The 25,619-nt window shown below is 42.1% G+C and overlaps 1 protein-coding gene across 7 annotated transcripts in view; it reads right to left on the bottom strand.

Annotated features, from left to right (window-relative positions):
• The window catches only part of ANKS1A (ankyrin repeat and sterile alpha motif domain containing 1A), a 139,942-nt gene that overhangs the window by 78,907 nt on the left and 35,416 nt on the right, over nt 1-25,619 (bottom strand). For 4 of the 7 annotated variants that reach the window (XM_075195748.1, XM_075195753.1, XM_075195752.1 and 1 more), the window contains 10 exons: nt 9,807-9,896; nt 9,095-9,270; nt 8,937-9,020; nt 8,390-8,477; nt 4,050-4,093; nt 3,826-3,946; nt 3,088-3,452; nt 2,774-2,815; nt 1,989-2,055; nt 1,307-1,413 (listed from right to left, as the gene is read on the bottom strand). In XM_075195748.1, the coding sequence (XP_075051849.1) occupies nt 1,307-1,413; nt 1,989-2,055; nt 2,774-2,815; nt 3,088-3,452; nt 3,826-3,946; nt 4,050-4,093; nt 8,390-8,477; nt 8,937-9,020; nt 9,095-9,270; nt 9,807-9,896 (1,184 nt within the window). The remainder of the gene's footprint in view (nt 1-1,306; nt 1,414-1,988; nt 2,056-2,773; nt 2,816-3,087; nt 3,453-3,825; nt 3,947-4,049; nt 4,094-8,389; nt 8,478-8,936; nt 9,021-9,094; nt 9,271-9,806; nt 9,897-25,619) is intronic. The other 3 variants (XM_075195749.1, XM_075195750.1, XM_075195751.1) reach the window with 3 other exon arrangements.

Here is a 25,619-nt window from a genome sequence, read left to right as displayed (position 1 = left end):
CCAATTCCTCGCTGACCTCATACAACCCATGGTAGCATTGTTGTCCAGATGGAATCAGAGAACGGATTTATCGTAAGTATAAAAGTCGTCTTTTACATTTGCAATCTGGCTGGACCAAAATGCAATATGTAGACTTAACCTCATGTATCTAACTCCCATTGTCCCATGCTGACTTTTTGACTGCGAGCAGGGCCTTCCTACATCTCTGTCTGTTACCCAGTATTGTATATCACTGTGTTTGTCCCCAATTGTAAAACTCTACAGAATTTGCTGCGCTATATAAACAAATGATGATAATGATTATGTTGATGATGTAGGGTTGTTCTACTTGTTGGTGATCAGGAGCGGGTTTTCGTTTTTATGAAGGTGAGGCGTGAAGGCGAGATGAAAAAATTTATTATATTTCACAATTTTGAGATTTAGAGAGCCAAATAACAATTAAAACATAGCTAAATTGAGCCAGTTCCTGGTTTCAATTGCTCAGGGGGGAATAAAAAAATAATCATAGGGCTTACCTATGACCTTAAACAATAAAACACATGAACAGCGCTTACCAGCATAATAGTAAACAGGAAAGCTACATCATATGATTTAATTAAAGGCACTATAACCCTATTTTTTAAACTATTCTTTTGTAATTGTCTAATGACTTAGGAGTTAACATATTAAACCATATCCCAGGAATGAAACCAGGAAGCAACATACCCCTTACTGACTAGGTTAAAAAAATGAGCAAATCAAATTAACAGTGTTCATGAGAGTTGCTAGATCCAAACTGGTTAAAAACACTAATTTTGTTGCATTCATTTGCTTGGTGCGACTGATTTGCTGATTAAAAGGAATGCAGAAAAACATGAACACGAGTTTAATAGGTGAATAGCATGCAGATTCCATAGCTAAGAATAGTTAATTTATAACAATGTGCACGGCCAGTGAGGTCACTGCATGTTTGAAGTGAAATAACGCATATACTCAGCAGCTTTCTTGTTTAAACTTCTTCACTCACTTCAGCAGCCTTTTATTTATTAGCCAAGAGCTGTGGAAGCTGTTGCTGTATTGTTACAATTTATTGAGAGATTAAATTGTTATTTTTGATTAGAAGCCTGTTACAAAATGGCCTAGAACATGTGTATTCTACCACCACCAGATATTGTATGGAGAGAGCAAAAATATATTTTTAATGCATTGTCCATTTACTTCTTGTATAGCTGTAAACCTAGACATGTCAAACTAACTGAAGGATCTTCAAAAACTAACTTTCTAATAAAGCATTACTATGATGGCAAGAATACATTTGTTAACTCACCAAAAAACGAACATCATCAAAGCCGTTTAATACAAATTTGCTCTCATACTGCAGGAGACCCAGAGACTCTAACCACTGTGCTACACTCTGAACTGGTATACGGGACCCTGGGGGTGAGAATAAGGAGAAAATACAATGAAGATGAAGAAGAAGATGAAGAAGAAGAAGAAGATGAAGAAGAAGATGAAGATGAAGATGAAGATGAAGAAGAAGAGGAAGATGAAGAGGAAGATGAATAAGTAGAGGAAGATGAATAAGAAGAGGAAGATGAATAAGAAGAGCAAGATGAATAAGAAGAGCAAGATGAATAAGAAGAGCAAGATGAATAAGAAGAGCAAGATGAATAAGAAGAGCAAGATGAATAAGAAGAGGAAGATGAAGAATAAGAATAAGAAGATGAAGAATAAGGATAAAAAGAAGATGAAGAATAAGGATAAAAAGAAGATGAAGAATAAGGATAAAAAGAAGATGAAGAATAAGGATAAAAAGAAGATGAAGAATAAGGATAAAAAGAAGATGAAGAATAAGGATAAAAAGAAGATGAAGAATAAGGATAAAAATAAGATGAAGAATAAGGATAAAAATAAGATGAAGAAGAAGAAGAAGATGAAGAATGAAAAGAAAAATCAAACTTGCATGACAGCAAGTCTTTTATGATGTACTCTGGACTTTACACTGTTACCTGCTATGACCTGTTGCTCCTGAGAGAATTCTATGCCTTGACCAATTGAACTCATTATTTTATCGATCTGTGAGGAAACAGAGCAGATAAAAGATGGAAATGTACTGTGTTTTTAAAGTGCGGAGAAGAATGTAAAGTGAAAAATTACTTCTATTCATTACTTGCATTACATTTAGCCTTTAAAGGGGATGTATCACTTTAAAATACAGGTGCTAGTACTTAAATTTAATGTTAATTTTACTAATTATTAATTTATTGATGCTGTGAAGTAACTACTTATGTTCTGGCACAGCTAAAAGTTTTGCTTAGACAACTACTGTTGTCACATCTGCAGGATTTAAAACATTACTGAATGCAAAAAAAAAAAAAAAAAAAAAAGACTTATAGATAAAAAAATGTTTCCAATTACATATAATCTGCAATTTATAACTACATTTAAAGAGTTTGCATATTATAAAAATCAAATTTGATGATACTTCCCCTTTTAGGGTATTCCAAGCAAGCAGGCACCAGAACAGGGCACATTTACACCCCTAAAACATATTATGCCCACACATCAGCAAATAACCCGTTAACACCAAAGTAACAATTGTAGCAAATTCATCAGAACTTTATGGCCAAGCAATTTATGTTCAGACATGAGTATACAAAATTTCCTCCACCAGACCACAATGCAGCACCACCAAAATAAAATGACAAAAAGCACAACTAAGATAGAAGCATAGACACTAGCTACAAGCAATCTGCCCCATTAACAACTGCTTCCAGTTGACTGTCCTTCTTACGTAGTGTTTGGGGAGAGGTTCTGGGGCCAATTGGAGGCTCTGCTGGAAGAGCATCATTGTTAGGGCTGTTTACACAAATCAACTCCCCTAATCATAAAAACTTTAGCACTCGCAGGATTTTTCTCATACAGAAGTGCAGGGAGCCAGACTCTAAATAATCCTACAATCACCTTTTAAAAACACAAATATTTTAAACCCCCCCCCGTGTAGAATACAAAAAAATAAGCTTTGCACATTTCTGAACTTGCAAACCTACCCTCCCTTTACTAGCCACTCACATTTCATTCAAGTCGCTCCCCATAGCACTGACTGACCTCATCCCACTCAGAAGTGAATGAAGGGGACTTCTCTAATCTTTTCTTGCTGCCTCCAGCAGCGCAATTGGTGAGAGACTCGCTGCGGCTCCAGTCTTCTCCTTCGCCAACAGCTGGGGGGGAACATGTTAACAAGTCTGAGTCAGATTTGGACAGACTGCGGCGGAGAGGCAACTCCATGTGTGAGGCAGCACCGTTTCTACAGCTGTCTGTGCCTGGAGGGTCACAGGGTACAGGAGGATCTCGAACTTCACAAACAGGAGAGGAACCATGCAGAAGTCCAGAGAAGTGCTGAAGCATGTGGGAGTCAGAACTATCTGCAGAAGCCAAACTCCAACCTCCTGAACTGCTCCTACGCTGCCCACCTGTAAAAGGTAAGACGCTTACATAGAACTTTGCAAGACTGAAAGAATGGGAGGAACAATTAAGAAAGTAGATTCTGGAGGAATATATGTGAAAAGGGTGAAAGAGACAAAAAACGGCCTGGGGAAAAACTTAAAACTCTGAAATAAAAATCAATGTGATAACCACATTACACAAGGATTTGATGTATCTGAAAGTCTGAATTTGTCTAAAGCTAGCATTCCAATCCTCCTATGACATTGAAGGCAGCATAACTATTGTCAACAGCTAAACACTGACTACTATTGTTTAACCCTGATCTCTGACATTTAAAGAGCATTGAGAGAGGGTGGCTTAATAGAAGTTCTGGGGACATGTTTAATAGGGAGCTCTTACTGTTTGGCCTCTCAGACCCGTGTGATTCTCCTTCAGAATGGCCACTGGATAAATCAGAAGAACCACGGCGGTTTGCAGAGTGAGAGGGATCCTGTGGCTGTGCTGAGCTTCGTGCTCTGACCTATAAGGAGTTAATTAGTCTTAGATGTGAAAAAAGTTTTGAACAAGGAATAAGTTAACATGCAGGCAAGCTGAGAAATTGAAATTGTTGGGATGAATCTTACCTGAGGTGGAGGGTTTCCAAAATCACCTTGCAAGTGAAGTACCCCTGTTTAAAAACCAACTCTGGTCAATTAACTTAAATTTTTAACATATGCTTAAAATTGTGTCCAATATCAAAATTCATAGAAGAACCATTTCAATTCTTCCCCAAGACAGCTTCATAGTGGAGTTTATTGCAAAACTACAAATTCTGAAGATAGAAAGCCCAGAAATGATGACAGACTCAAACACATTTAAGAAGTGTGTGACTTCACACTTGATATGCAAATATTTGACTAAGTAGAGTCCAGCAACTACGCAGAAAGAGAGGATTTTTGTACTTACGTTAAATATCTTTCTCTGAATCCAACTGGAGGACACTACTACCATGGGATTGTATGAGGGTGTGTGTAGCTGGCACTTAAACAGTTAACTACTAACTTTGCGGGCGACTCCTCCCCTCTGCCGGTAGTAGTCATTAGCCCAATGCTGAAAACGCCGACATGGAATAGCCCGACATGATGAGACCAAAGGTGTCTTGCACTACAGTGTAGTAATAGTGACAGCTTGAAAAGGAGACTTCAAACAGTTCTGACGAATGAACATCCCGGCAGCCTACAATGACGTCAGTTTAAAGGTCCCGATCATTCGTGCTGTTAAACTGCTAATTTAAGGAGGCGCCGGCTGTACAATGTTCTTTAGCCTAGACCATTGTACAGCCGGCACCAAACAGCCAAAGGGCACCCGTACTAGATAAGCCTCTAAATTTGGGGTGCTGTATTATATGTGAATTTTATTGCTAGTTGATGTCAGGTCTTTCACATCACTATTGGAGGATACCACAATTGAGTTTTATTTGGTTGGATTCAAACTGAACTTTTCTAAACTGTCCATGGTTGCCGCACAAACAGCTGTATGACATGCTTTTTTGAATCAGGTGGCCACCTGTGAAGACACAAATGAGTCTGGGTAATGCTAAGGGGACTCACACATTGTGCAGAAAAAGACAGGAAAGGATGTACGTGTGAGTCAGACAGTAGACAGACATGGGACAATAGGCAAAGAGGACCCTCCCCGGGAGAGATTACATTCTAGAGGAAGGGGTGGTGAGAGTAAGACCAACATTCATGGATGGCCTTCTTGAGGACATGAGGAAGCATGGCAATTGGAGAAAATATGTATATCAGGCTGAAGTCCCACAGTATTATCAAGGCATCCACCAAGAATGTATGGGAATCCCTGGCCCTGGAACAAAAGTTTCACCATCTGGTTCAATCAGGAGGCCATCATGTCAACCTCTGGCTGGACCCACTTTTCTGTGATGTGATGCAACACCTCTGGATGGAGAGACCATTTGATGGCAGTGGCTTCGTGTGCCCCGATTGATAAATTACACTGATTTATCAGCCTGCAGCCAAGTTGGATTTTTTTTTTCATCTATGATCCACTTGTGAGATTCTAACAGCTGACCAAATGTCTGAAAGTGGTTGACAAGCAGAAATGAGTCTGCCTTTATCAGTAAACTGGCAAAAGAGGATTCACCAAGACTCCTTTTGATTAGAGAATAGTGGCAACATAACCGTAGCCAACTCAAAAGTGAGTGGCTCTAAACTGGAAGTAGAGGTCCTTTATTGTGAATCAGAGGAGATTCTGGTGTCCTTATCAGAACGGGATGTGAAGGTAGGAGTCTTATGTCCAGTGAAGCAAGGAAGTAGTCTTGCTCCATGGCATTGATCACGGACCCGAGGGACTCCATCTCCAATGCTTGTTTCTTCTGTGTTACTGGAAAAAATGATTGAGCAACTTCCACTTCTGTATTTGTCTGAGAGGCATGTTGGTGTCAGTAGCTGAGGGGGAGTGCTGACATTGGATTGCTATTTGGAGGCTTCTGGGGTACCTCTTTGGTAAGTTAGCTCTCACCCTCAAGTCCAGACCAGCTATGACTAGTTAACTCCTAAGTGCCCAGCTCCAGCGTTGCCCTCTATAACCAATGGTTGCATTGTCCCCCCAGAATGTATCATAGAGAAACATACATATTCAGGTGTAGGTTACTTGTGCAGCTCTCATATGACCAGCATAAATGAATATACCAGACCCCATTGACCAGTACAGAAAGTCGAGCCTGCTATGATGGTTAGTACACAAAAAAAAAATACTCATTTTTGGCAGTTACTATATATAACATACCCTTTTCTGGTGGTTATTGTATAAAACAGACGCGTTTTGAGTGTACAAAGCACAGACACAGAGTAGCAGATTAGGAGACTGAACTGGTTACTAGTATGCAAATCAGGTCACTTTGACAGCTAGGGTACAAAACAGAAACCTTTTTGTGGCCAACATACAAAGCAGAGTCCAATCATTGGGATAAATATAGAAAGCAAAGCCTTTACTGATGGATAATCACAGAATACTGAGACAGAACCTGGCAACAATCATTGACAATTTCATACAATTATAGCTTAGTTTTGATAAACTGGTGACAAAGAAACGGGAAAAAAAAATCTAGTAAAAAAATATAAAAAAGCCTGCTCCAAACTCGGGTGTAAAGCATAGAAAATGTAGTCTTAAGAACTTAAATGAACTCCCTTTGCAAACTCTCCAGCTGGTTCTGGAGCTGCTCTGACCACCTCTCAGATTACTCTGGGTAAAAATATTCTATTAGTGCCCAACTGAATTAAACTTTGGCAGTCAATCTGCTTTCAAAGACATACTGAAAATGGCGTACAAAGCTTGTAATAACAATAGGATATTGGCAGTTTATTTATGGTCTCTGTGGCAACCTTGCGTTCAGGATTTGACGAGGTTAGACCATCATTTCATCAATACAACTCCTAGTTAGACTAAAATTTAATTAGGGAAAGTTCCTTACCTGTAAGGTTATTTCTTAGATATTCATCAATCTAAGCATTCAGAAAATCAGTCAAAAAATGTTTTTTCCCCATTTTAAGTGTAGAAGAATGTGGACTGACATCTCTGAAGCATCCTCACAGGAAACCAAGATGCCGTTTGGGCCACATGGGAGTCCAGATGTGTGTGTGTGCGTTTATACACACATGATATATAGATATATATGAAGGCAGCATAACTATTGTCAACAGCATTAATTATGTGTTTGGAGAGTGCAGAGTATCCCTGTTTTCTTGTCTATACAATGTGGGCAACCCCCTCTTGCACCCCAGTCTGTACATGGTGAGTGCAGAGGACCTATGTCTGTTTTTGTTTATACAATGTAAGTCCCATGACTCTTGCACCCCATTCTTTACATTAATTAATTCCAACTTGTGTCAGGTGAGTCCCAGGTCTCCCATGGCTGCTAGTGCTTTGGAAAGACTTGCCTTTAAAAGCTGTGTGCAGGTAAGCCTTAAGTCCAGATAAAAAAGCATAGCATTTGATCATGTTAGGACTGACCATAATGGGAAGACTTTGGCGTGAGTTGGTCAGCTTAAACATATATTGCAATATGTGGAACTAACATTCCCTGTTTTTAATATAGAACAGTACTTGATATAGCATTAATTATGTGTTTGGAGAGTGCAGAGTATCCCTGTTTTCATATATATATATATATATATATATATATATATATATATATATATATATATATATTATATATATATATATTATATATATATATATATATATATAATATATATTAATATATATATATATATATATATATATATATATATATATATATATATATATATATATAATATATATCTCCTTCCGTCTCTAATTCCTCGACTGTGATGCAGTTTCACCTCCCTCTCACTGATCGTGATAGTGGAATGATCGGTTGACTATTCTCTTGACGTCTATTTCCACGTCACAAGGTGTACCAGGGGAGTTTATTAAATACTACACTATTACTGGTTTCCCTGCATTGTATTTTTATGTATGGTGAGATTGAGAGGAACATCCAGACAGATGAGAAGACTCACCGCTAGATACGGCTATTATCAAGTTTATATCTGGTACGCATAATACCCCTATATAGGTTTTTATTCCTATACATTATTACACTATGAGGCGCCTTGCTTTCTTATTGTTTTAGAATTTTTTTCCGGACTGACCATCTGGTGCTTTGCATTTTGGCTGCCACTTGAAAACATATATACTCTCTGGACTATTTGTATAGATTATTATATAATTTTATATCTCGTGTATGTTTATATCTTGTGGTTGTTACTAGCGCCATTCATATATTTATTTTGTATATATAGATCTATATCTATCGCTCACTCTCTATCCCGCTCGCTCGCTCTCTATCCCGCTCGCTCGCTCTCTCTTACTTTTTCACATCTTCTTCTTTGAACAATAGACACAAACTCATCACTACCATCAGTCAAATTTTCTTTACCTTGATCATCAGGTCTTTTGGTCTCGGCAGTAAGTAGCAGTTCATATGGGTTTTCCTCCTCCTGACCAAGGTGTATATTTCCAAGGGCCTTGTGGTTTAAGAAAAAAAGAAAAAAAGGGAGATGTTCTTTCCCTTTTACATTGAGAGAGGCAGACTGTTAACGCATCATAATGCAGGTTAAACAATGAGCACTTGCCTAGATATCACAGACATTCACAGGTGCATGGTGTTACAAGTCAGTAAGGGGTTGAGGAAGTGATGGACCAGGGCAAATTTTAAGCTACATTTGAAATGAAAACACTAAATCAAATTTAGGGTTTTTCGTAGGAGTTAAAATGTACTGAATATTCATAACGACTGGTAAATGCCACTGAAGTGGATAAAGACTACTGGGTGCAAGCAATCAAGATCTGCTAGTAACACGTATTAAAATTTGTTAATTACATTCTCGATGAATCACATTCAAGAACAATTCCTAATTTTCCTTGACAAAGTATAGGTCAAAAGCAATGAACTAAAAGATACTGTTGTTCATGAGTTAACTTACTTCCCTGATAGCACCCACGCCATGCCCCCTCTCCAACTCTTCATCTTCTGGTGGAGGCTTAGCAGGAGGAGGAGGTCTTTCCTTCTGTCAAAGAAAAGTAAGACAAGTCACTTCAAAAAAATGGATGACTATAGTAGACAGTAAGCAAGCTCACTCACCAGTCTTGTCTTAGCAATTTCACGACACAATGAGTCTCTGTCAGAAGAGCGCCCACTACATATGCTATCCAAAGAGTGACAGGAGGAGGCATTGTATAGAGCTTCATAAGGAGACTCTGATTGTGAGATACTGTCTAAATCCAACCGCAAATCCAAGAGTGCTCTTTGCATATTGCCTAATTAGGAAAAAAAGAGAAACAAATAACCAAGAAAGCACCTGTAGATGCTGGTTTCAGAGTAAAACTCCTTTCAATGCATGGTAAAATCAAACAGTTTAAAGTTTTTAAGGAATAGGGATAGGGCCAAAACACTTTATTTTTTGTACTCTTCATCTACTGCTTGTCAATATGATCCCAGGTTTGAAGTGGGGGGGAGGGGGGGGTGAAGAACATAGTATAACCAATATGAATGCTTATATCAGCACAGAACATAGGACACTGGTGATCTTGTTAGGGGATGTGACTCATCCACTCAAGTAATTAAGTGAAGTCAGGGCCGAATTTGACAGGAGCAGTGTCATGATGAGAGGAGGGAAAAGGCAGCAAGCAGGAAGCTAATGTAAGGGCATTGGGAAAGATAATGAGGATGTTACAATATCCCACAGCATAGAATAGTAACACGATACTGATCCTGTAAGACTGTTTGATATTGTGGTGTATTTAAAACCAAAGTTCATATATGATATTTGCTTAGATTACCAATTGCACTTTACCTCCTTGTGATTCAGTACAAACAGATGAACTAGGCATTGGTGCTGGCTCCAACTCAGATTCTTTTACTGCTGGTCTGGTTGAATTATCGTCTGAATGACAGAAGTAAATGGTAAATAAAACACAAAAAAATTATACCACATACAGATGAACATTGAGCAGAAAACAAAGGCTGAAAGACAGGGATAGAGCAGTAGATGGCAGAATTAGAACAGCATAGAAAAATAAACAAATTATATTTAAAACAAATTGATGTATTTAAAATACTAAGGCTTTGTGTTGTAGTTTGAAAAACTAGACAGTAACTTATGTAATGAGTTTTCTACAGCTTTAGCTAGTGGAAGAGGAAGTTTTATTTTACAATGATCTGACTGCATGTGAATTCTGTCTCTTTCTGCTATAATATAACAGGCCTTGACAAATTTCTCTAAAAGTTAGCCGTTGGAGTTAAAAGGTTAGTAGCTTGCAAATATGTAAATAGAAATTTGTGAGCGGTGCATAATTATTTAGGAGTGGGGTTAGCTATAGGGCACAAATGATCTTTGACAATGACCCGAATGTAATTAGCTTCAAATATTATATATATATATATATATATATATACACACACATACACACACGAAAACAGGGATACTCTGCACTCTCCAAACACATAATTAATGCTATACAAAGTACTGTTCTATATTAAAAACAGGGAATGTTAGTTCCACGTATTGCAATATATGTTAAGCTGACCAACTGACGCCAAAGTCTTCCCATTCTGGCCTTGCCTTTAAAAGCTGTGTGCAGGTAAGCCTTAAGCCCAGATTAAATAGCATAGCATTTGATCATGTTAGGACTGGCCAGAATGGGAAGACTTTGGCGTCAGTTGGTCAGCTTAGACATATATTGCAATATGTGGAACTAACATTCCCTGTTTTTAATATAGAACAGTACTTGGTACAGCATTAATTATGTGTTTGGAGAGTGCAGAGTATCCCTGTTTTCTTGCCTATAAAATGTGGGCAACCCCCTCTTGCACCCCAGTTTGTACATGGTGAGTGCAAAGGATCTATGTCCGTTTTTGTTATATATATATATATATATATATATATATATATATATATATATATATATATATATATATAGCCATTAATTCCGCTGCGTTGTACAGAGAACTCACTCACATCAGTCCCTGTCCCATTGGAACTTACAGTCTAAATTTCCTAACGCACACACACCAAGAGATACTAAGGTCAATTTAGTAGCAGCCAATTAACCTATGAGTATGTTTTGGTGTGGCAGGAAACGGGAGTACCTGGTTTCCTTTCCACACGCAAACACGGGGAGAACATACAAACTCCACACAGACAAAGCCATGGTTGGGAAGCAAACACTTTAGTCTTTTAGTTTACATTCAGTAACAATTAACATATTAGTAAATGATAACGCTTACTGTGCAGACACGAGTCTGGGGTGTCCCCATATGCATACAAATCACTCAGGCAAAGGATTAGGTAGAGATATAAATGTGCAGGTTATCTGTGTAAATACACACAGAACAACAAAATAAAGCCATATGATTACCAGCTAGCTAAGGCTAGGTACACACTGGAGGTTTTTCAGTCAATTATTGGGCCAATCACCCTATAAACGACTGTTTAGCCAGATATCGCATTAGTGTGTATACTCATACGATGAAAGATAGTCGTCCCAAAGTGCCGATCGTCGTTTCATTTGGTTGGCAGTACTGTTTAATAGTCTCGTTCCAATTACCTTCCGATCATGCACTGTATGTGAGTGTGTATGCTATCTGTAGAACGAGCGACAATTTAGCATCATGCACCCAGTCTCTGGCACTGTCACAGTGACAGCCTGTGTCACCTGGTCCCCTGTACAGACCGGAGGGATCAGTGACACTTACGCTATAAGGTGATCTATTTCTAGCTGTCTCTCCTAAAACCTTTGCAAGTGCAATTATTAATACAGATGCACGCTCAAACACCTATTATTATAAGCCAGTAATATACTAGTCTATTCTGCGATTAAAAAACTAGACTATATCGATGCCAGTACCAGCGCAGGAATGGGAGACAGGAATGACAGCAATATCATTAAAGTACTTGAGATTAAGAGCACTTGGGGAGGAGGGGGGGGGGGGGGGGGGGGGAGAACACCCTGAATGAAAGTTTGCACATAAGGAATAAAAGCAAGCTTTCTTTGAAAGAAGAGCTAAAAGCTGACACCTGATCCTTAAGACGCAAACCTGCATGCAGCCCATCTTGCAAGAACCTAAGTAAACTGGCCAAGCAAAAATAAAAAGTAGGATATCCATTCTTTTCACTCAGTCAACAAAAGTTTTTCAGACTCGATAATAAATCCTTGCAGTGGCTGGTTTTCGAGCACAAATCATGGTTTGCAATCCACGTTCGGAAAAATCCTTAGCTCTTAGGATCATGGCTTCAGCAGCCATGCCGTTACAGCCAGACATTGTAAACCTAGATGATAAAAAGGATCTTGCGTTAATAGATCTAGGCGTAGCAGCAACCGCCACGTCCGATCTCCCGCCATGGAGAGCACGTCGGTGTACCAGGCACTCTGCGACCAATCCAGCGCTATCAGAAGAACTGGAACACCCTCTCTCTTTACCTTTACTACCCTTGGGAGCATAGCTACCAGTGGAGAAAGGTACATGAAGCGATACCTCCAAGGGACAGACATGGCGTCTACTGCGACAACCATAGAACCTCTTGCACAGGAGCAGAAGAGAAGAACATTGTGGTTCATTCGAGATGCCATCAGGTCTACATTTGGGTGACCCCACTATTCCCCCAACTGACGAAACACCTTAGGATGAAGGAACAATTTCCGCATAACCAAAGGACTTTTGGTGCCGCCCTGGTGATTGAGGTATGCCACTGACATGGCATAGCCTGACTGAATCTTTACTGGCCTTCCCTGCAGCAAGTGTTGCGCGCTTATTAGAGCATGAAAGACTGCTCGCAGTTTCAAGACATTGATTGCAAGCTTGGATTCCTTTTGAGTACTAAAACCCTGAAAACAAGCATGAAGACAGACGGCCTCTAATCTCGAAGGCTGGCATCCTTTGTGACCAAAATCAAATTTTAATTGATAATTTGCGTCCCGTAGCGAGAATCTGTTTATGTAACCACTAAAGAAGCGACTGACACATCTGCGGAGACAGACGAAATACCTGGGCCGCCATATTCAAATGGGATATGTTCCATTGCGACAGAAGTTCCAACTGGAACTGCCGTGCATGAAACTGAGCAAACTGGATCGCCTCGAAACTCGATACCATCTTGCCCAGAACTATCATGACGAAATGTATAGAAGGCCTCCTTGCCGCCAACAAAGATTTCACCATCTTCTGTCAAAGCTAGAATTTTGTCCTGGGGCAAGAACACCCGTTGTAGTCAGGTGTCGCATAAAAGCCCCAAAAAGATCAACCTGGACTTCATGAAGTTGAGAATTCAACCGTGAGACTCTAGGGTCTGGATTACAACTTGGATATTCAACTGAATCACCTCTGGAGAATCTGCTTTTAAAAGAAGATAGTCTAGGGAAGGAATGATTGTAATCCCCTTGGATCTTGACAGAGCAACCATGACAGCCATGATCTAAATGAGGATACGTAGGGCCGAGGCCAGACCAAAAGGAAGAGCCTGAAAATGGAAGTGCTCTGATTGAACCTCCAACCTGGAAAAGTACTGATGACCCTTCCCAATAGGCACATGGAGATAGGCATATTTGATGTCAATAGCCACCATGAATTCTCCTTGTTCCATGCCGTGAATGACCGAGCTCAAAGACTCCATCTTGAACCTGGGCACCTTGACCGGGGTGTTGAAAAACCCCAGAATCAGAATAGGTCTGAATGAGCTGTCTGGTTTTGACACGAGAAAAAGGATGGAATAAAAACCCAAACCTTAATATGAATCTGGCACCGGAATAATCACTCCAGAAGAAAGGAGGGATTGAATTGTTTCTCGTAAAGCCAGTCCTTTTAGTGTGACAAGTGGGAAGACTTGTGGTAAAGAACCATATGGGGGGAGGGGGGGGGAAGAGACTGAACAAATTGATCTTAGATCCCTGGTCGGTCCAGAACCTCCCTGCGACCAGACATCGGTGATAGACTTAAACCACCGATCTCTGAACAAGAGAAGACTGGCTCCTACCACTGGCGACAGCAGATGAGCATAATGCACGTCATGTGGACTGCTTGTCTGCATGGAGTTCAAGCTGAAGTACCGAACCAAAATCCCCTCCAGAAAAAGGTATGGTTTCAAAAGCCATTTTAGACTCCACATCAGCCTCCCAGGACTTAAGCCAGAGAGTGAAACAAGCCGAAACTGCAGAGGGAGAAATATGTTCCACTATTAGTTCAGTGTACATAGCTGCCTCTTTTAAATAATCTGTCGCCCTCCACGAATGGAAGCAATTTAGAGGACAGCCTGCCTGGCCACAAACCTTCAGACAGCTGTTCTGACCAGCGTTTTACCGCTTTGATAACCCACGCAGATGCTAAAGCAGGCCTCAAGAGACACCTGCTGACACAAAAATGGACTTTAGGATGGCCTTAACCTCATGGTCTGTACCATCCTTAAGAGTGGCTGCATTAGGAAGAGGAATAGTAGTTACCTTTGCTAACCGTGCAACAGCCGCATCCACACATGGAAGCGCCTCCCATTTTGCATTAGAACTTCAGGAGGAAAAGGATAACCTACTGCATTCACCGAGAACCTGGAACTTCCTTATCTAGGGAAGCCCAAGGCTCTGAATACAAATCATCAAACAAGAAAAAAGCCAGGAAAGAGAAAGATTTCTTTTTCTGGATTGTCAAAAGAGAAGCCTCTGCAGCGTCAGGGACTTATTCCTTAGGAAAATCAAGTACCTGACGCACAGCTTGAAATAATTGTTCCAGACTGTGACGATCAGAATGAACATCCTCCACCACTGAAGGAGGCTTCATATCCGAATACACCGCTAACTCACTCTCCATCTGGGAACAATAGTCAAAATCTGACTCATTTCCCTGGAGGGGTGCCAACGCCCTCTTACGTTTACATGAGGGAGAAGGTGCGGCAGAATGCAACATCCTTTCTAAAGAGGAAGAAGCCAAAACCAAACCCTGTACAGAGGATGCAAGACCCTGTACCCAAGCTTGTTGTACAGACTCCGCCGGGGTAGAAACCGTCAAACCCTGACTTAGTGAACCAACCTCCTGTTATTCACTACAGTGGAAGCGGAATTAGAAGGTGGTGCAGCCACAGCTTGTGAACGCATCAACTGAGTAAGATTAGCCACAGTATTTGAGAGAGACTGAGCACAGGCAGGGACTATCGTATTTGAACCTGCAGCTGCTGTTTCACACGGTATGTTCTCTGAGGACCGACAGGCTGCGCACAGAGCCTGTGCACCTGACTGCCCAGACGGTAACTTCAAGTGACAGACCGCACAGGTGAAACTCAACTAGATGTAACACCAGCCTTACCACGCATGGATTTTTCCCTATCTGACATGTTTACAGATGGGACAAAAAAAAAACCATACAAAACAGTGTAATAACAGAGAACAAAACACAATATAAATAACAAGCAGCACACAAATCTGAACAGAAAGTGAGCCTGCAATACAGCCAAATAGCCCCACAGAGTCAAAGACAAACTTTTGAAAATAACTCCCAACTCTTTACCTTACAGTCTACGACAGAAAAGGGGGAGAAGCTTGAGCTATAAAATGGCTGTCTATTTTGGTGTCTACACACAAAGGAGTGAGAGACCACTATGGAGGAAGTGCAAAAGAGGAAAACACCACTCCCCCAGGGCCCAGCACTGAATTGGCAAGCGTCCTTTAACAGGACAAAAACCCTAAACCAATCCAGTGCCTAGCAGGGCTCACTATGTTAGTGACCCTATCCTGACAGTCCCCTGAGCTAAAAATAGAAATCTTTTTTTTTTTTAAATGACTGCTCCTAGTAAGAAACTAGGGGGACCAACTGCGATTTTCTAACCCCCCCCCCCCCTTTCCCACTGTGCTGGGAGAGGGTTTCACTTACCTTCTGCCATCCCTCCTCACGCAGTGTCTGCAGTCTATTGACTGTCAGATCAGGAGGACAGACACAGCCTGCGGCGACTGTGCCCGGCACCTTGGAGGGCTCTAAAGGATGGGAGACGGGGGCTGGCAAAGGAGGCACCTCCACGGGACCTCCGATCACCCCTTCCAGACAGCACACAGCCGTCCATGCTGTGCGCTACAAGCTGCACTATACTTATTCCCTCTCTGCGCTGCTGCAGGCTTGGGAGAGTGAAAAACGGAGGAAGAGAAGCCTTAGAGGTTACTGTGACTGGCCTTCTATCACTACCCTCCACACACGGCAGCTCCAAACGATGACTGACAGCCTTGTACGCGGCTCAGTGAGCCCCGGCTGTCAGGAACAGAGGAGACACAAGTCTCCTCAACGTTATATTAGCATTCCCAATAATAAAATAATCAAGAAATAAAGTAAAAAAACAGAAATCGGCTGCTAAGCAGCCCAGACACAGCCCCTTTGCCGGGCACTTAAACTAGACTGGACAGGAAGTGGGGTATAGTGGAGGAGGAGCTAGGGCTTAGTTAACAGAAGTTAAAGTACCAGTTCGCCCTGTGCTACTCTATACCCCCCAACGTCCCCGGTGTCCCCCAAAGGAAGACAGAGAAATATCATTTTCGGTTCATTAAATTCTGGCTCTAAAATGGACACCTGAAATCTATCTAATGTCCTGGGCATTTGGTATGCAACTATGCAAAATTGATATCCATTTTAGCCCTTTAGATTTATCTGAACATTATGTTAACCACACTGTGCTTTAGTTGTAACCAGCTTCTGCTTGTTTATTCACTGTGGATACATTTGCATCTTCTTCATTTTTATTTTGAAAATAATGTTTGCAATTCTATCAGTTTGTATCTCTTACTTGCTTCTTAGAGCTTACTTGCAGATAGCTATCTATCCTTGTTCATTCATTAGTGTATTACTAGCTGCCTTCTAATTGCTCTGTTAAAAATTAAAATAAGTGTGATCACCATGCAGGGAAACAGCAGCTGAACACCGTCGGGTCAATTGACATTACAAATCTTAGCTGAATCTACTGTATATGACCAGTGTCGGACTGGGGCATGAAGGGCCCACCGGGGGACAGCAACGCTAGGGGCCCACCAGAGGGGGTGTGGCCAACCATCACAGAGACGAGACCAGACACTAGAGGGGGAGTGGTCAGGCCACAAAGGACAGCTAGCACCATAGTGTAGTATATAAAGAATGCAGTGTATGTATAAAGAGTACACAGTCTTGACCTGCCCCTTAGATTGGGCAGAACAGTCACCAAAAATCGGGATTATCCCACTAGACCAGGCTTGGCTAACCTGTGGTGCTCCAGATGTTGTGAAACTACAAGCCACATGCTACATGCTTTACCAATATATAGCAGCCTATTGCTGGAAGGGTATGCTGGGACTTTTAGGGGCATATTCAATTGACGGCGGGATCGCCGAAAATCCAGCGCTCCAAAAATATTACCGTTATTACGGTAATATCTCGCTGGATTTCAGCTCGCAGCTCCCTGAGCTGCGAGCTGAAATCCAGCGAGTAAATTACCATATTAACGGTTTTCCCCGCACAGGATTACTGGAATAACGGTAATATTTTTGGAGCGCGGGATTTTCGGCAATCCCGCCATCAATTGAATATGCCCCTTAGTTTCACAAAACCTGGAGTGCCACAGGTTAGCCAAGCCTGCACTAGCCTCAGAACATTTGACAGACTGTCCTACCTGTTCTTGTCACTTTTACCAGCTGTGGCTGCTGGTTTCTTTAGTTGCGGCTTGTCTGGATCCTGGAATGTTGAGGGCCATATTTGGAAAAAAAAATGGGTACATTTAGAAAATTTCAACCAGCCCCGGCGTTAAATCATTGGACCCACAATTAATACATAGGCCTTCCTCCAGCCCCAACATAAAATTAATAGTATTCCCATTTAATAAACGTATTTCCCACCTCCAGACAGCCCATGCAATAAATTAATCACATTTACGTATAATAAATATACCTATCTCCCGCAACCGTCACGGCCATTAAATAATTCATATTCACATTTAATAAATATGTAAATAAATAATACCTCATGCTCCTCAAACTCAGCCCCGCATTCCATTAATATCCCCCAAACTACCCCATCTTAAATTAAAGTCCCCACTATAAAATTAAATTGCCCCATCTTTACCCTACAAAGAAAATAGCACCCATTATTTAGCCACCACCTACCACACACACATTACATTGCCACAAGTCCGTTGTGCCATCACACACACATTACTGCGCCCCTTCATCACCATGCTGTGCCTCCTTATGACCACACTGTGCCCTCCATGCTGCTTTTGCTCCTCCCTTCTCCTGGTATCCCTTCATCACCCTGTGCCTTGCTGCTTTTTCTCCCCCCTTCACACTCTGCCATGCTGTCTGTGCTCCCCTATCACTTACCTTTTGTATCTGCTTCTTCCTTTTCTTCTGTCTTGCCGGGGCTCCTCACTGAACGTCGGGCGCGATGACGTCATGCCCAACCTTCAGTGCGAACGGAGTCGGTGCCGTGGTCACGTGTTTTTTTGTTTTTTTTAAAGTTTCTTGCTCCCCCCACCAATAAAGAGGGGAGCGATTCAGGGTCGGGGCCTAGCGGGGGATAGCCCGGTCCCCCGGCGGGCCAGTCCGACCCTGTATATCACAGTTTGCCAAATGAGTGCAGCGTTGTGTTAAGTGGTCAAATGAATATTGTGCTGTCATAGTCTAAACGACTACACTGCCCTTGGACCAGATGAAGTAAAGTGTGTACACATGAATCGGCATGCTGATTGTGACTTTTTTTTTTGTGTCTGTTGTTGGTAAATCGCTAATCGTTAGAAATTTTTTGTAGTGTGTACCAAGCTTAAGCCCTAGTTGGTAATTATCCTGTGTGGTGCATAGTCTCCAGCTTGAGACTCTCCCCTGACCGTGTCTTCAAAAGGTACACATTACTATCGCGAGTTAGCAGCAGCCCTGTGTCCCCCAACCTGGGATAGCCGCTCACACAGAGCCTTGCGCCATTCTCCTCAATGACGTATCCGCAGATTCTGCTCCGTGTTTGCAATATAGATGTCCCCCTCTCCTAATCATCCTCCATCATACTTTATACCCTACTCCAGTGGTTCCCAAACTGTGCGCCTAGGCTCCCTGGGTTGCCTCGGTGATTTCACAGGGGTGCCTCGGCCAGTGCTAGTGGTAAGCAAGGCGGGGGACTACTTAGTTATTATTTTGGCTTAGCGGTACCTTGAAAAAATTATGGAAACTTTAAAGGTGCCTTGAACTGAAAAAGTTTGGAATCCACTGCCCTACTCACACTATTGTACACATAGAAGATGCCATGAAGTGACAAGATATCTAGTTCCCTGCACACAATGGAGTGTGTGTGATCACATTAGCATCACTTCTGGAGATAGCAGGTTTGCTAAATATTGTAGCAGACACAATGTATTTGCATGCCGGTCTTTTCATTTCCTCACAGTGTGTGTGCATATACTGTGTATATATATATATATATATATATATATATATATATATATATATATATATATATATATATATAACATATATATATACATACATATATATATATACATACATATATATATACATATATATACACACACCAATTAGCCACAACATTAAAACCACCTGCCTAATATTGTGTAGGTCCCCCTCGTGCCACCAAAGCAGCTCTGACCCTTCGAGGCATGGATTCCATAAGACCTCTGAAGGTGTCCTGTGGTATCTGGCACCAAGATGTTAGCAGCAGATCCTTTAGGTCCTGTAAGTTGTGAGGTGAACTAAAGAATTAAGTTATAGAAACTAGAAACATTTGATTTATTTTGGAGAAAAGGGTGCTTTAGGATTAATTTAATAAATATTTACATATGTAGTAAAGATTAATACAAACATTTGTCTCAAACTTTTCATACCCAGGACTGCATAAGTGACAAGGGGGCATTCATTGTTACTGAAAGAATTGTATTATTAAAGAAAGAAGTAATACCACTATATAGGTCATCGGTACGGCCTCTTCTAAAATACTCTGTCCAGTTCTGGACGCCATATCAACAAAAGGATATAAATACATTAGAGACTGTACAAAGAAGGGCAAATAAAATGGTGCATGGTCTACAGCACAAAACTTACCTGGAAAGACTAAAATATCTTAATATGTATAGTTTGGAGCGGAGAAAAGAAAGGGGGGCATGATAGAAACTTTCAAATGCATCAAGGGTTTTTTTCAAGATACAGAAGGGAAAACATTCTTCAAAGGAAAATAAGTATTAGAACACAAGAACATGTACTAAAACTGGAGGGAAGAAGGTTCAGAGGATATATGAGGAAAAATTACTTCACAAAGGGTAGTGGATGAGTGGAATAGCCTCCCATCAGAGGTGGTAGAAGCTAATACAGTAGAGTTTTAAACATACTTGGGATAGACAAAATTATATCCTTACAAAGAATTAAGGATCAAATAGGGTTTAAGGTTACAACAGGTCAAAATATGGACAGTCTATGTTTCTATGGATGATAATTAAAAGTAGTCATGTTTTCAAAATGTCTGCCAGAAAAATAAATATGACAGAATTCTTAAATGAAATGGCCTATTCTTTTGATAAGAAACCGTGTTTGCACCTACAATTTGTAAATTAGTACATTCATTGAAGGACCATGGAATATCCAGGGAGTTTGCAACCCAACTGGAAACATTTTTATAGTTCAACATTGACTCTGCACCTGTCAAAGCTAAACTATTCCCAAACTGTATAACAGGTGCACATACATACATACATACATACATACATATATATATACCGTATATACTCGAGTATAAGTCGACCTGAATATAAGCCGAGGCACCTAATTTTACCCCAAAAAAATAGGAAAACTTATTGACTCGATTATAAGCCTAGGGTGGGAAATGCAGCAGCTATTTCCATGTGCTGAACAGGTCTTGTACTATAAATAATAGGCTGTCTGCAGTAAGTGAGCTGGAACCTTGAATCCCCGAGAGGGGAGATATATACAGTGGTGTGTGGATCCTGATGGTGGATTGCATGAAATCCTGTATTAATACGACCAGGAATAAAAAGTGCCAAAGTTAATGGTGATCGTTGTGTGATATGAGTTGCGAGCTGGTGGAACGCAGCGTCTTGCCCCTGTGTACCTCTTTGTGCAGGCTGTATAATTACCTGAGTGGGGAAGAGATAACGCCTGTTATGTGGACTCTGTTGGTAGCGATGGTGTAACCGGATAAGCACTGGGGGAGTGCGCACTGTAGTCTGAGTGACTGCTGTGTTTCTAGCGGTGGTTGTATAATTACCTGAGGTAAGTGGAATCTGCGTCTGTAATGATCTCGCTATCGGTGGTGGTGGGCATGCGGTAGGGTCAGCCAGTGATGTAGCGATGCTGTAGCCCACTAGACGCACAGAAACCCACCACAGCAATCACAGTTGTACGGCGGCTTTCTCAGACCAAAAATCATTTTTTAAATGGGCGGGACAACCCTCACTCGAGTATAAGCCGAGGGGGGCTTTTTCAGCACAAAAAAATGTGCTGAAAAACTCGGCTTATACTCGAGTATATACGGTATTTATATTTATATAAAGCTTCCTCTTTCGACCCAACCCTCTGTAGCAGGAGATCCAGCGTCACCGATCCCTGTCCTCGAAGCTTACATGCATGGTCACAATGCTCCAGTTCAATATGGAGAAGGGACGGTCCTTGCTGAGATTTTGTCTCTTTAGTCAGCAGAGTAAGGAATGAAGAGTTTGTGGGACAGTTTGTGCTGCTAAGCAAGGGTTGGATCTAGACTATCTGGTTAGAATCTAATTCTGTAAATTCCTAGATAAGAAGCAAGCTTTTTGAGGAAAGCAAGTGTCAGGCAAACAGAATTTTAGAGCCCTCATCTCGCACCTCCACTATCATTGGACTTTAAGCACAGGACTTTAGCAACTACTAGCACCCAAGTTATCCAGCTTTTCATGTGGTTTAATACTGTACATGTTTTAAAGTTGTATCATGAATGTTGTCATTATTGTGATGAAACGGGATGCTACTGGACTGAGAACTTTTTATTCATCACCTGTTTCTCACGGTTTAAAGTACTTTTTAATCCTTGGCTCAGTCTAAGTATATACACCAAAGCATCGGTGCATTATGTGTATTATCATTTCATATTATAAGGTACATTTTGCCCTTGCTATTACCTGCAATATTGTATGTATTAGAAATAGAAATAATATTGCCATATTGTGTGAAAATAACAGCAGCAGTCATTTTGCTTGTGTTAGCTAACTTAATTACCATTTGTCGCAAATGTCCATTGTTATGAGGTATGGCTTAGACCTTGTTTTGTAACCAGAACAATGTCTGAGTGACTTGACATAGCTAGCTGGATGTCCATGTTAATTAGCCAAGTCAATAGGTAATCAGAGAGGTAATTATGTTAGAACTTCTAGATGATATGCAATGTGCCTCCACAGTAACACACTGGCTGAAATAGCATTGAGAAATGTATTAACATGTACCAATATGGGGGCGTAGTCTGACAGCCATACTGGTAAGGCGTGTCTTTTCTCTGCTCTCCACCATCTGAGCATTTATCAGTGGCCATTGGTGCTTTTCAGCCCCTGCTTGGACCCCCAAGCACTAACATTGGTTGGGCTGTGTTCTCCCGCACATCAGGAGGCCTCGCCTTGGCGTGTCCCACGTCCTGGCCACTAGCCCAGATCTTTCTCTAATAATTGCTACTCTATCCGCCCCCTTAGGAGTCCGGGGCTTCATTGCTCCAAGTGACAGACGAGACCAAGCGGGCTAAAATTACTAAAGGAGAACTTACAGTTCGCTAGCTCCTCCTGGATTCGGGTCGGCTTCATGGGGCTCCGGGCCTCCCAGCTCTTCTGTACCGCCTGTCGGGCTAGGACCGCGGGGCGCATCTCTGACCGCTGGCGAAGACCGGAAGTCCCCGGCTGGTAAGCAAAGTGTAACTTCCAGCTCCCTGCTCCCTTCCACCAGTTGGTTCCGATTGCGATGGACTCTCCGGACCTCGGGGGTTGTGTTGGATGCTGGGACGCAGCACTAACCCTGCTGTGGGACCCTGCAACCTGCGCCGGCTGTCCAGCCACTCTGACTGACCCCTTCGGTGGCGCTTCCTCCTGAGTCCCGACTTCACGAGCTGAGCCCCTGACCAATACATTTGCATGCTTCAATAAGCAAACGGGGCCTCCGTGGTTGTCTGTTGCCTTCCCCTCATCAGAGGGCTTCATCCGGACGGCGGCCTGGGGGTGACGGGCCAGAGCTCCAGACCTAAGGTGGTGGTGGGCCGTGAGCTTCCTGTGGGCGCAACACGGGATTCAGCGCTCCAGCTCTCCTACCCCGATTACTACTGGCAGCCCACATGTTGCGCTAAACTGAAGCTGTTTTTCGTGATCCCTGAGCCTCCGCACTGCACCCACTGATAGTCTGCCGACTAAATCCCCGAGCTGACCACCCAATGCTTAGGGGGGGGTCTCTGGCACCTGGCATCGTTCCTGGATCTGGGTTCCAGCTGGATCAGAGGTACCTGTCTCGTTGCTGCCCTAGTACCGGGGAGTCTTTCTTTCTGGAGGAGAGCAGCCCATCACACAACCCTCGGCTGAGATAACCTCAGAGGCTAATATCTCTTGTATTGTTATCTTCCTCAATATTAATCTCTTTACTATTATCCTGAACTATACACCACCTTAGCAGCTCAAGAATTTACATAGAGTTTGAAGCACAGAACTACAACTGGGGCTCTGTACTGATTCTTTCGAGCAGTTCGCAAGCTGAAAGTGAGACACTGCTGCCACCCTTTGGCGATTTTGTGCCATTACACCTGTAAAGTAAAATTAATTTCTCCTCTTTGAGATGAAAGTTTCTATGTGCTCCCTAACACATTGAATGTCCTTGTGAGATCTAACTTTGACGGACGGTGGAGCAGGACAGTCATATTCTCAGAGTGCCTTCCTGGAGTCAAAATCCATACGAGCAAAACGCTCTCTACCACTACAACCGTCCGTGGTCGGTCGTTTGCTATTTGAAACCAACCCTTCAAGTGCCCTGATTCATCTGTACAATATTACATCCACGGCTAGTATGTGAACTTTACTATGCTGCCTGATCCCAGGTAGGACCCCTCTCAACTGAACCAAGATCGATGTGCATCCCCCCCCCCTTCCCACTTCCTTCCTCCTCTCTTCACCTGACCCTGCTCTTATTATTTCATCCAACTGCCGGACCGGTTCGCTTGACTACACCATGGCCTCCAAACCAAAGAAAGTGACAACAGGAACGTCAGCAAATTTCTTTGGATCAAAAGCGATGCCCTCTTCTCCCCAAGCCGATCGCCAGGGGACTTGGGGTCCTTCAGCGTCTGAAGTTGAGCTTGACCCTTACATTCAAGCGGTTATGGCCAGTCTCTTGGAAGGGGTAAAAACAACTTTCTATCAGGAGCTGACAAAAGTGCTCAGCGAGTTCAAAACAGAGCTGAACACGTTGGGCAACAGGACGGATGCTCTAGAATCAAAAACCGACATCTGCCGATCAAACTCTGCAACTGATAAGGAACTCTCCCGCCTACATGGCGAGGTGGAAATCTTGAAAGAGAAGCAAGAGGACTCTGAAAACCGATCTCGCCGCAATAATGTCCGGATCAGAAATGTGTCTGAGGAAATCGGTAACGCAGATCTTCAAGCCTTCCTCATGGCCCTCTTTCTTCACCTCCTTCCGGACATCTCAGACCGATTGTCTCATGGATCAGGCTCATCGCGCCCTGAGAGCTAAACCTCCAAATTGTCAACCTTCTCGGGATATCATTGTCCGTCTACATTATTTCCGGACCAGAGACCGCATTCTTACCGCTAGCAGGGACCAATCAGTGATCACATTTCGGGACATGGACATCCAGCTATTTCAGGACCTTGCTCCTTCCATGATACAAAAACGGAGGGACCTCCAGCCAGTCACCAGGATTCTTCGTCAGCACAACTTCCGTTACCGTTGGCGCTTCCCTTTCCAACTCTTCCCACTTTCTTAAATCACTGTAACAGGGTCAGAGTGTCTTGGATAAGCTGGGCATCCTCCCTGAGTCGTTAGTCCCTCAGTCTACTCCTTCCCAGACCCAGCGCTCCATCAGCCTGAATGGTCCCGGTCTTCGCGACGACGTCCCGGGAGGCATAGATTCCCTGATTTGTCTATTTTTGTACGAATAGTTCTTCTTGTGTCCGTTTTTGTTTTTTCTCTGTTTTGACTCTTCCTTTTTAGGTGGACTCTCAACGTCAGTTGGTACTTATTACCATCCTAAGATCTAAAGTATTTTGTATAATATGTTTTTTTGTTTTTCTTGTTTTTTCTTTTATCTCTCTTGTTGGCCACTACGCCTCTCATACTCAATCACATTATTTAATATTTTGTTTGCACTGAGGTCTTATTCCAGTTGTTGAAAGAGAGAGCAATTGTCCTTTCCCGTCCCCCCTCCTCCTTCCATCTCCCCATTATCCCTTTTCTGCCTTCCCCCCTGTTTTTCTTCCCCCCCTCCCCTAAACTGTTATAAATGTTTAATGTACACGTTGTATTTACTTTGGACACCGTTCCACGGTTAGATTTTGAATGTTTTAATTAATATACTCTGTAATATACATCTTTCTTTACATGTGTTCCACATACTGCCAGTTCTGATATCTAAATGTATTCTCTAT

This window comes from Mixophyes fleayi, chromosome 2 (genome assembly GCF_038048845.1).
Source record: "Mixophyes fleayi isolate aMixFle1 chromosome 2, aMixFle1.hap1, whole genome shotgun sequence".
Taxonomy (NCBI): domain Eukaryota; kingdom Metazoa; phylum Chordata; class Amphibia; order Anura; family Limnodynastidae; genus Mixophyes; species Mixophyes fleayi.
This window is presented reverse-complemented; position numbering and strand designations above follow the sequence as displayed.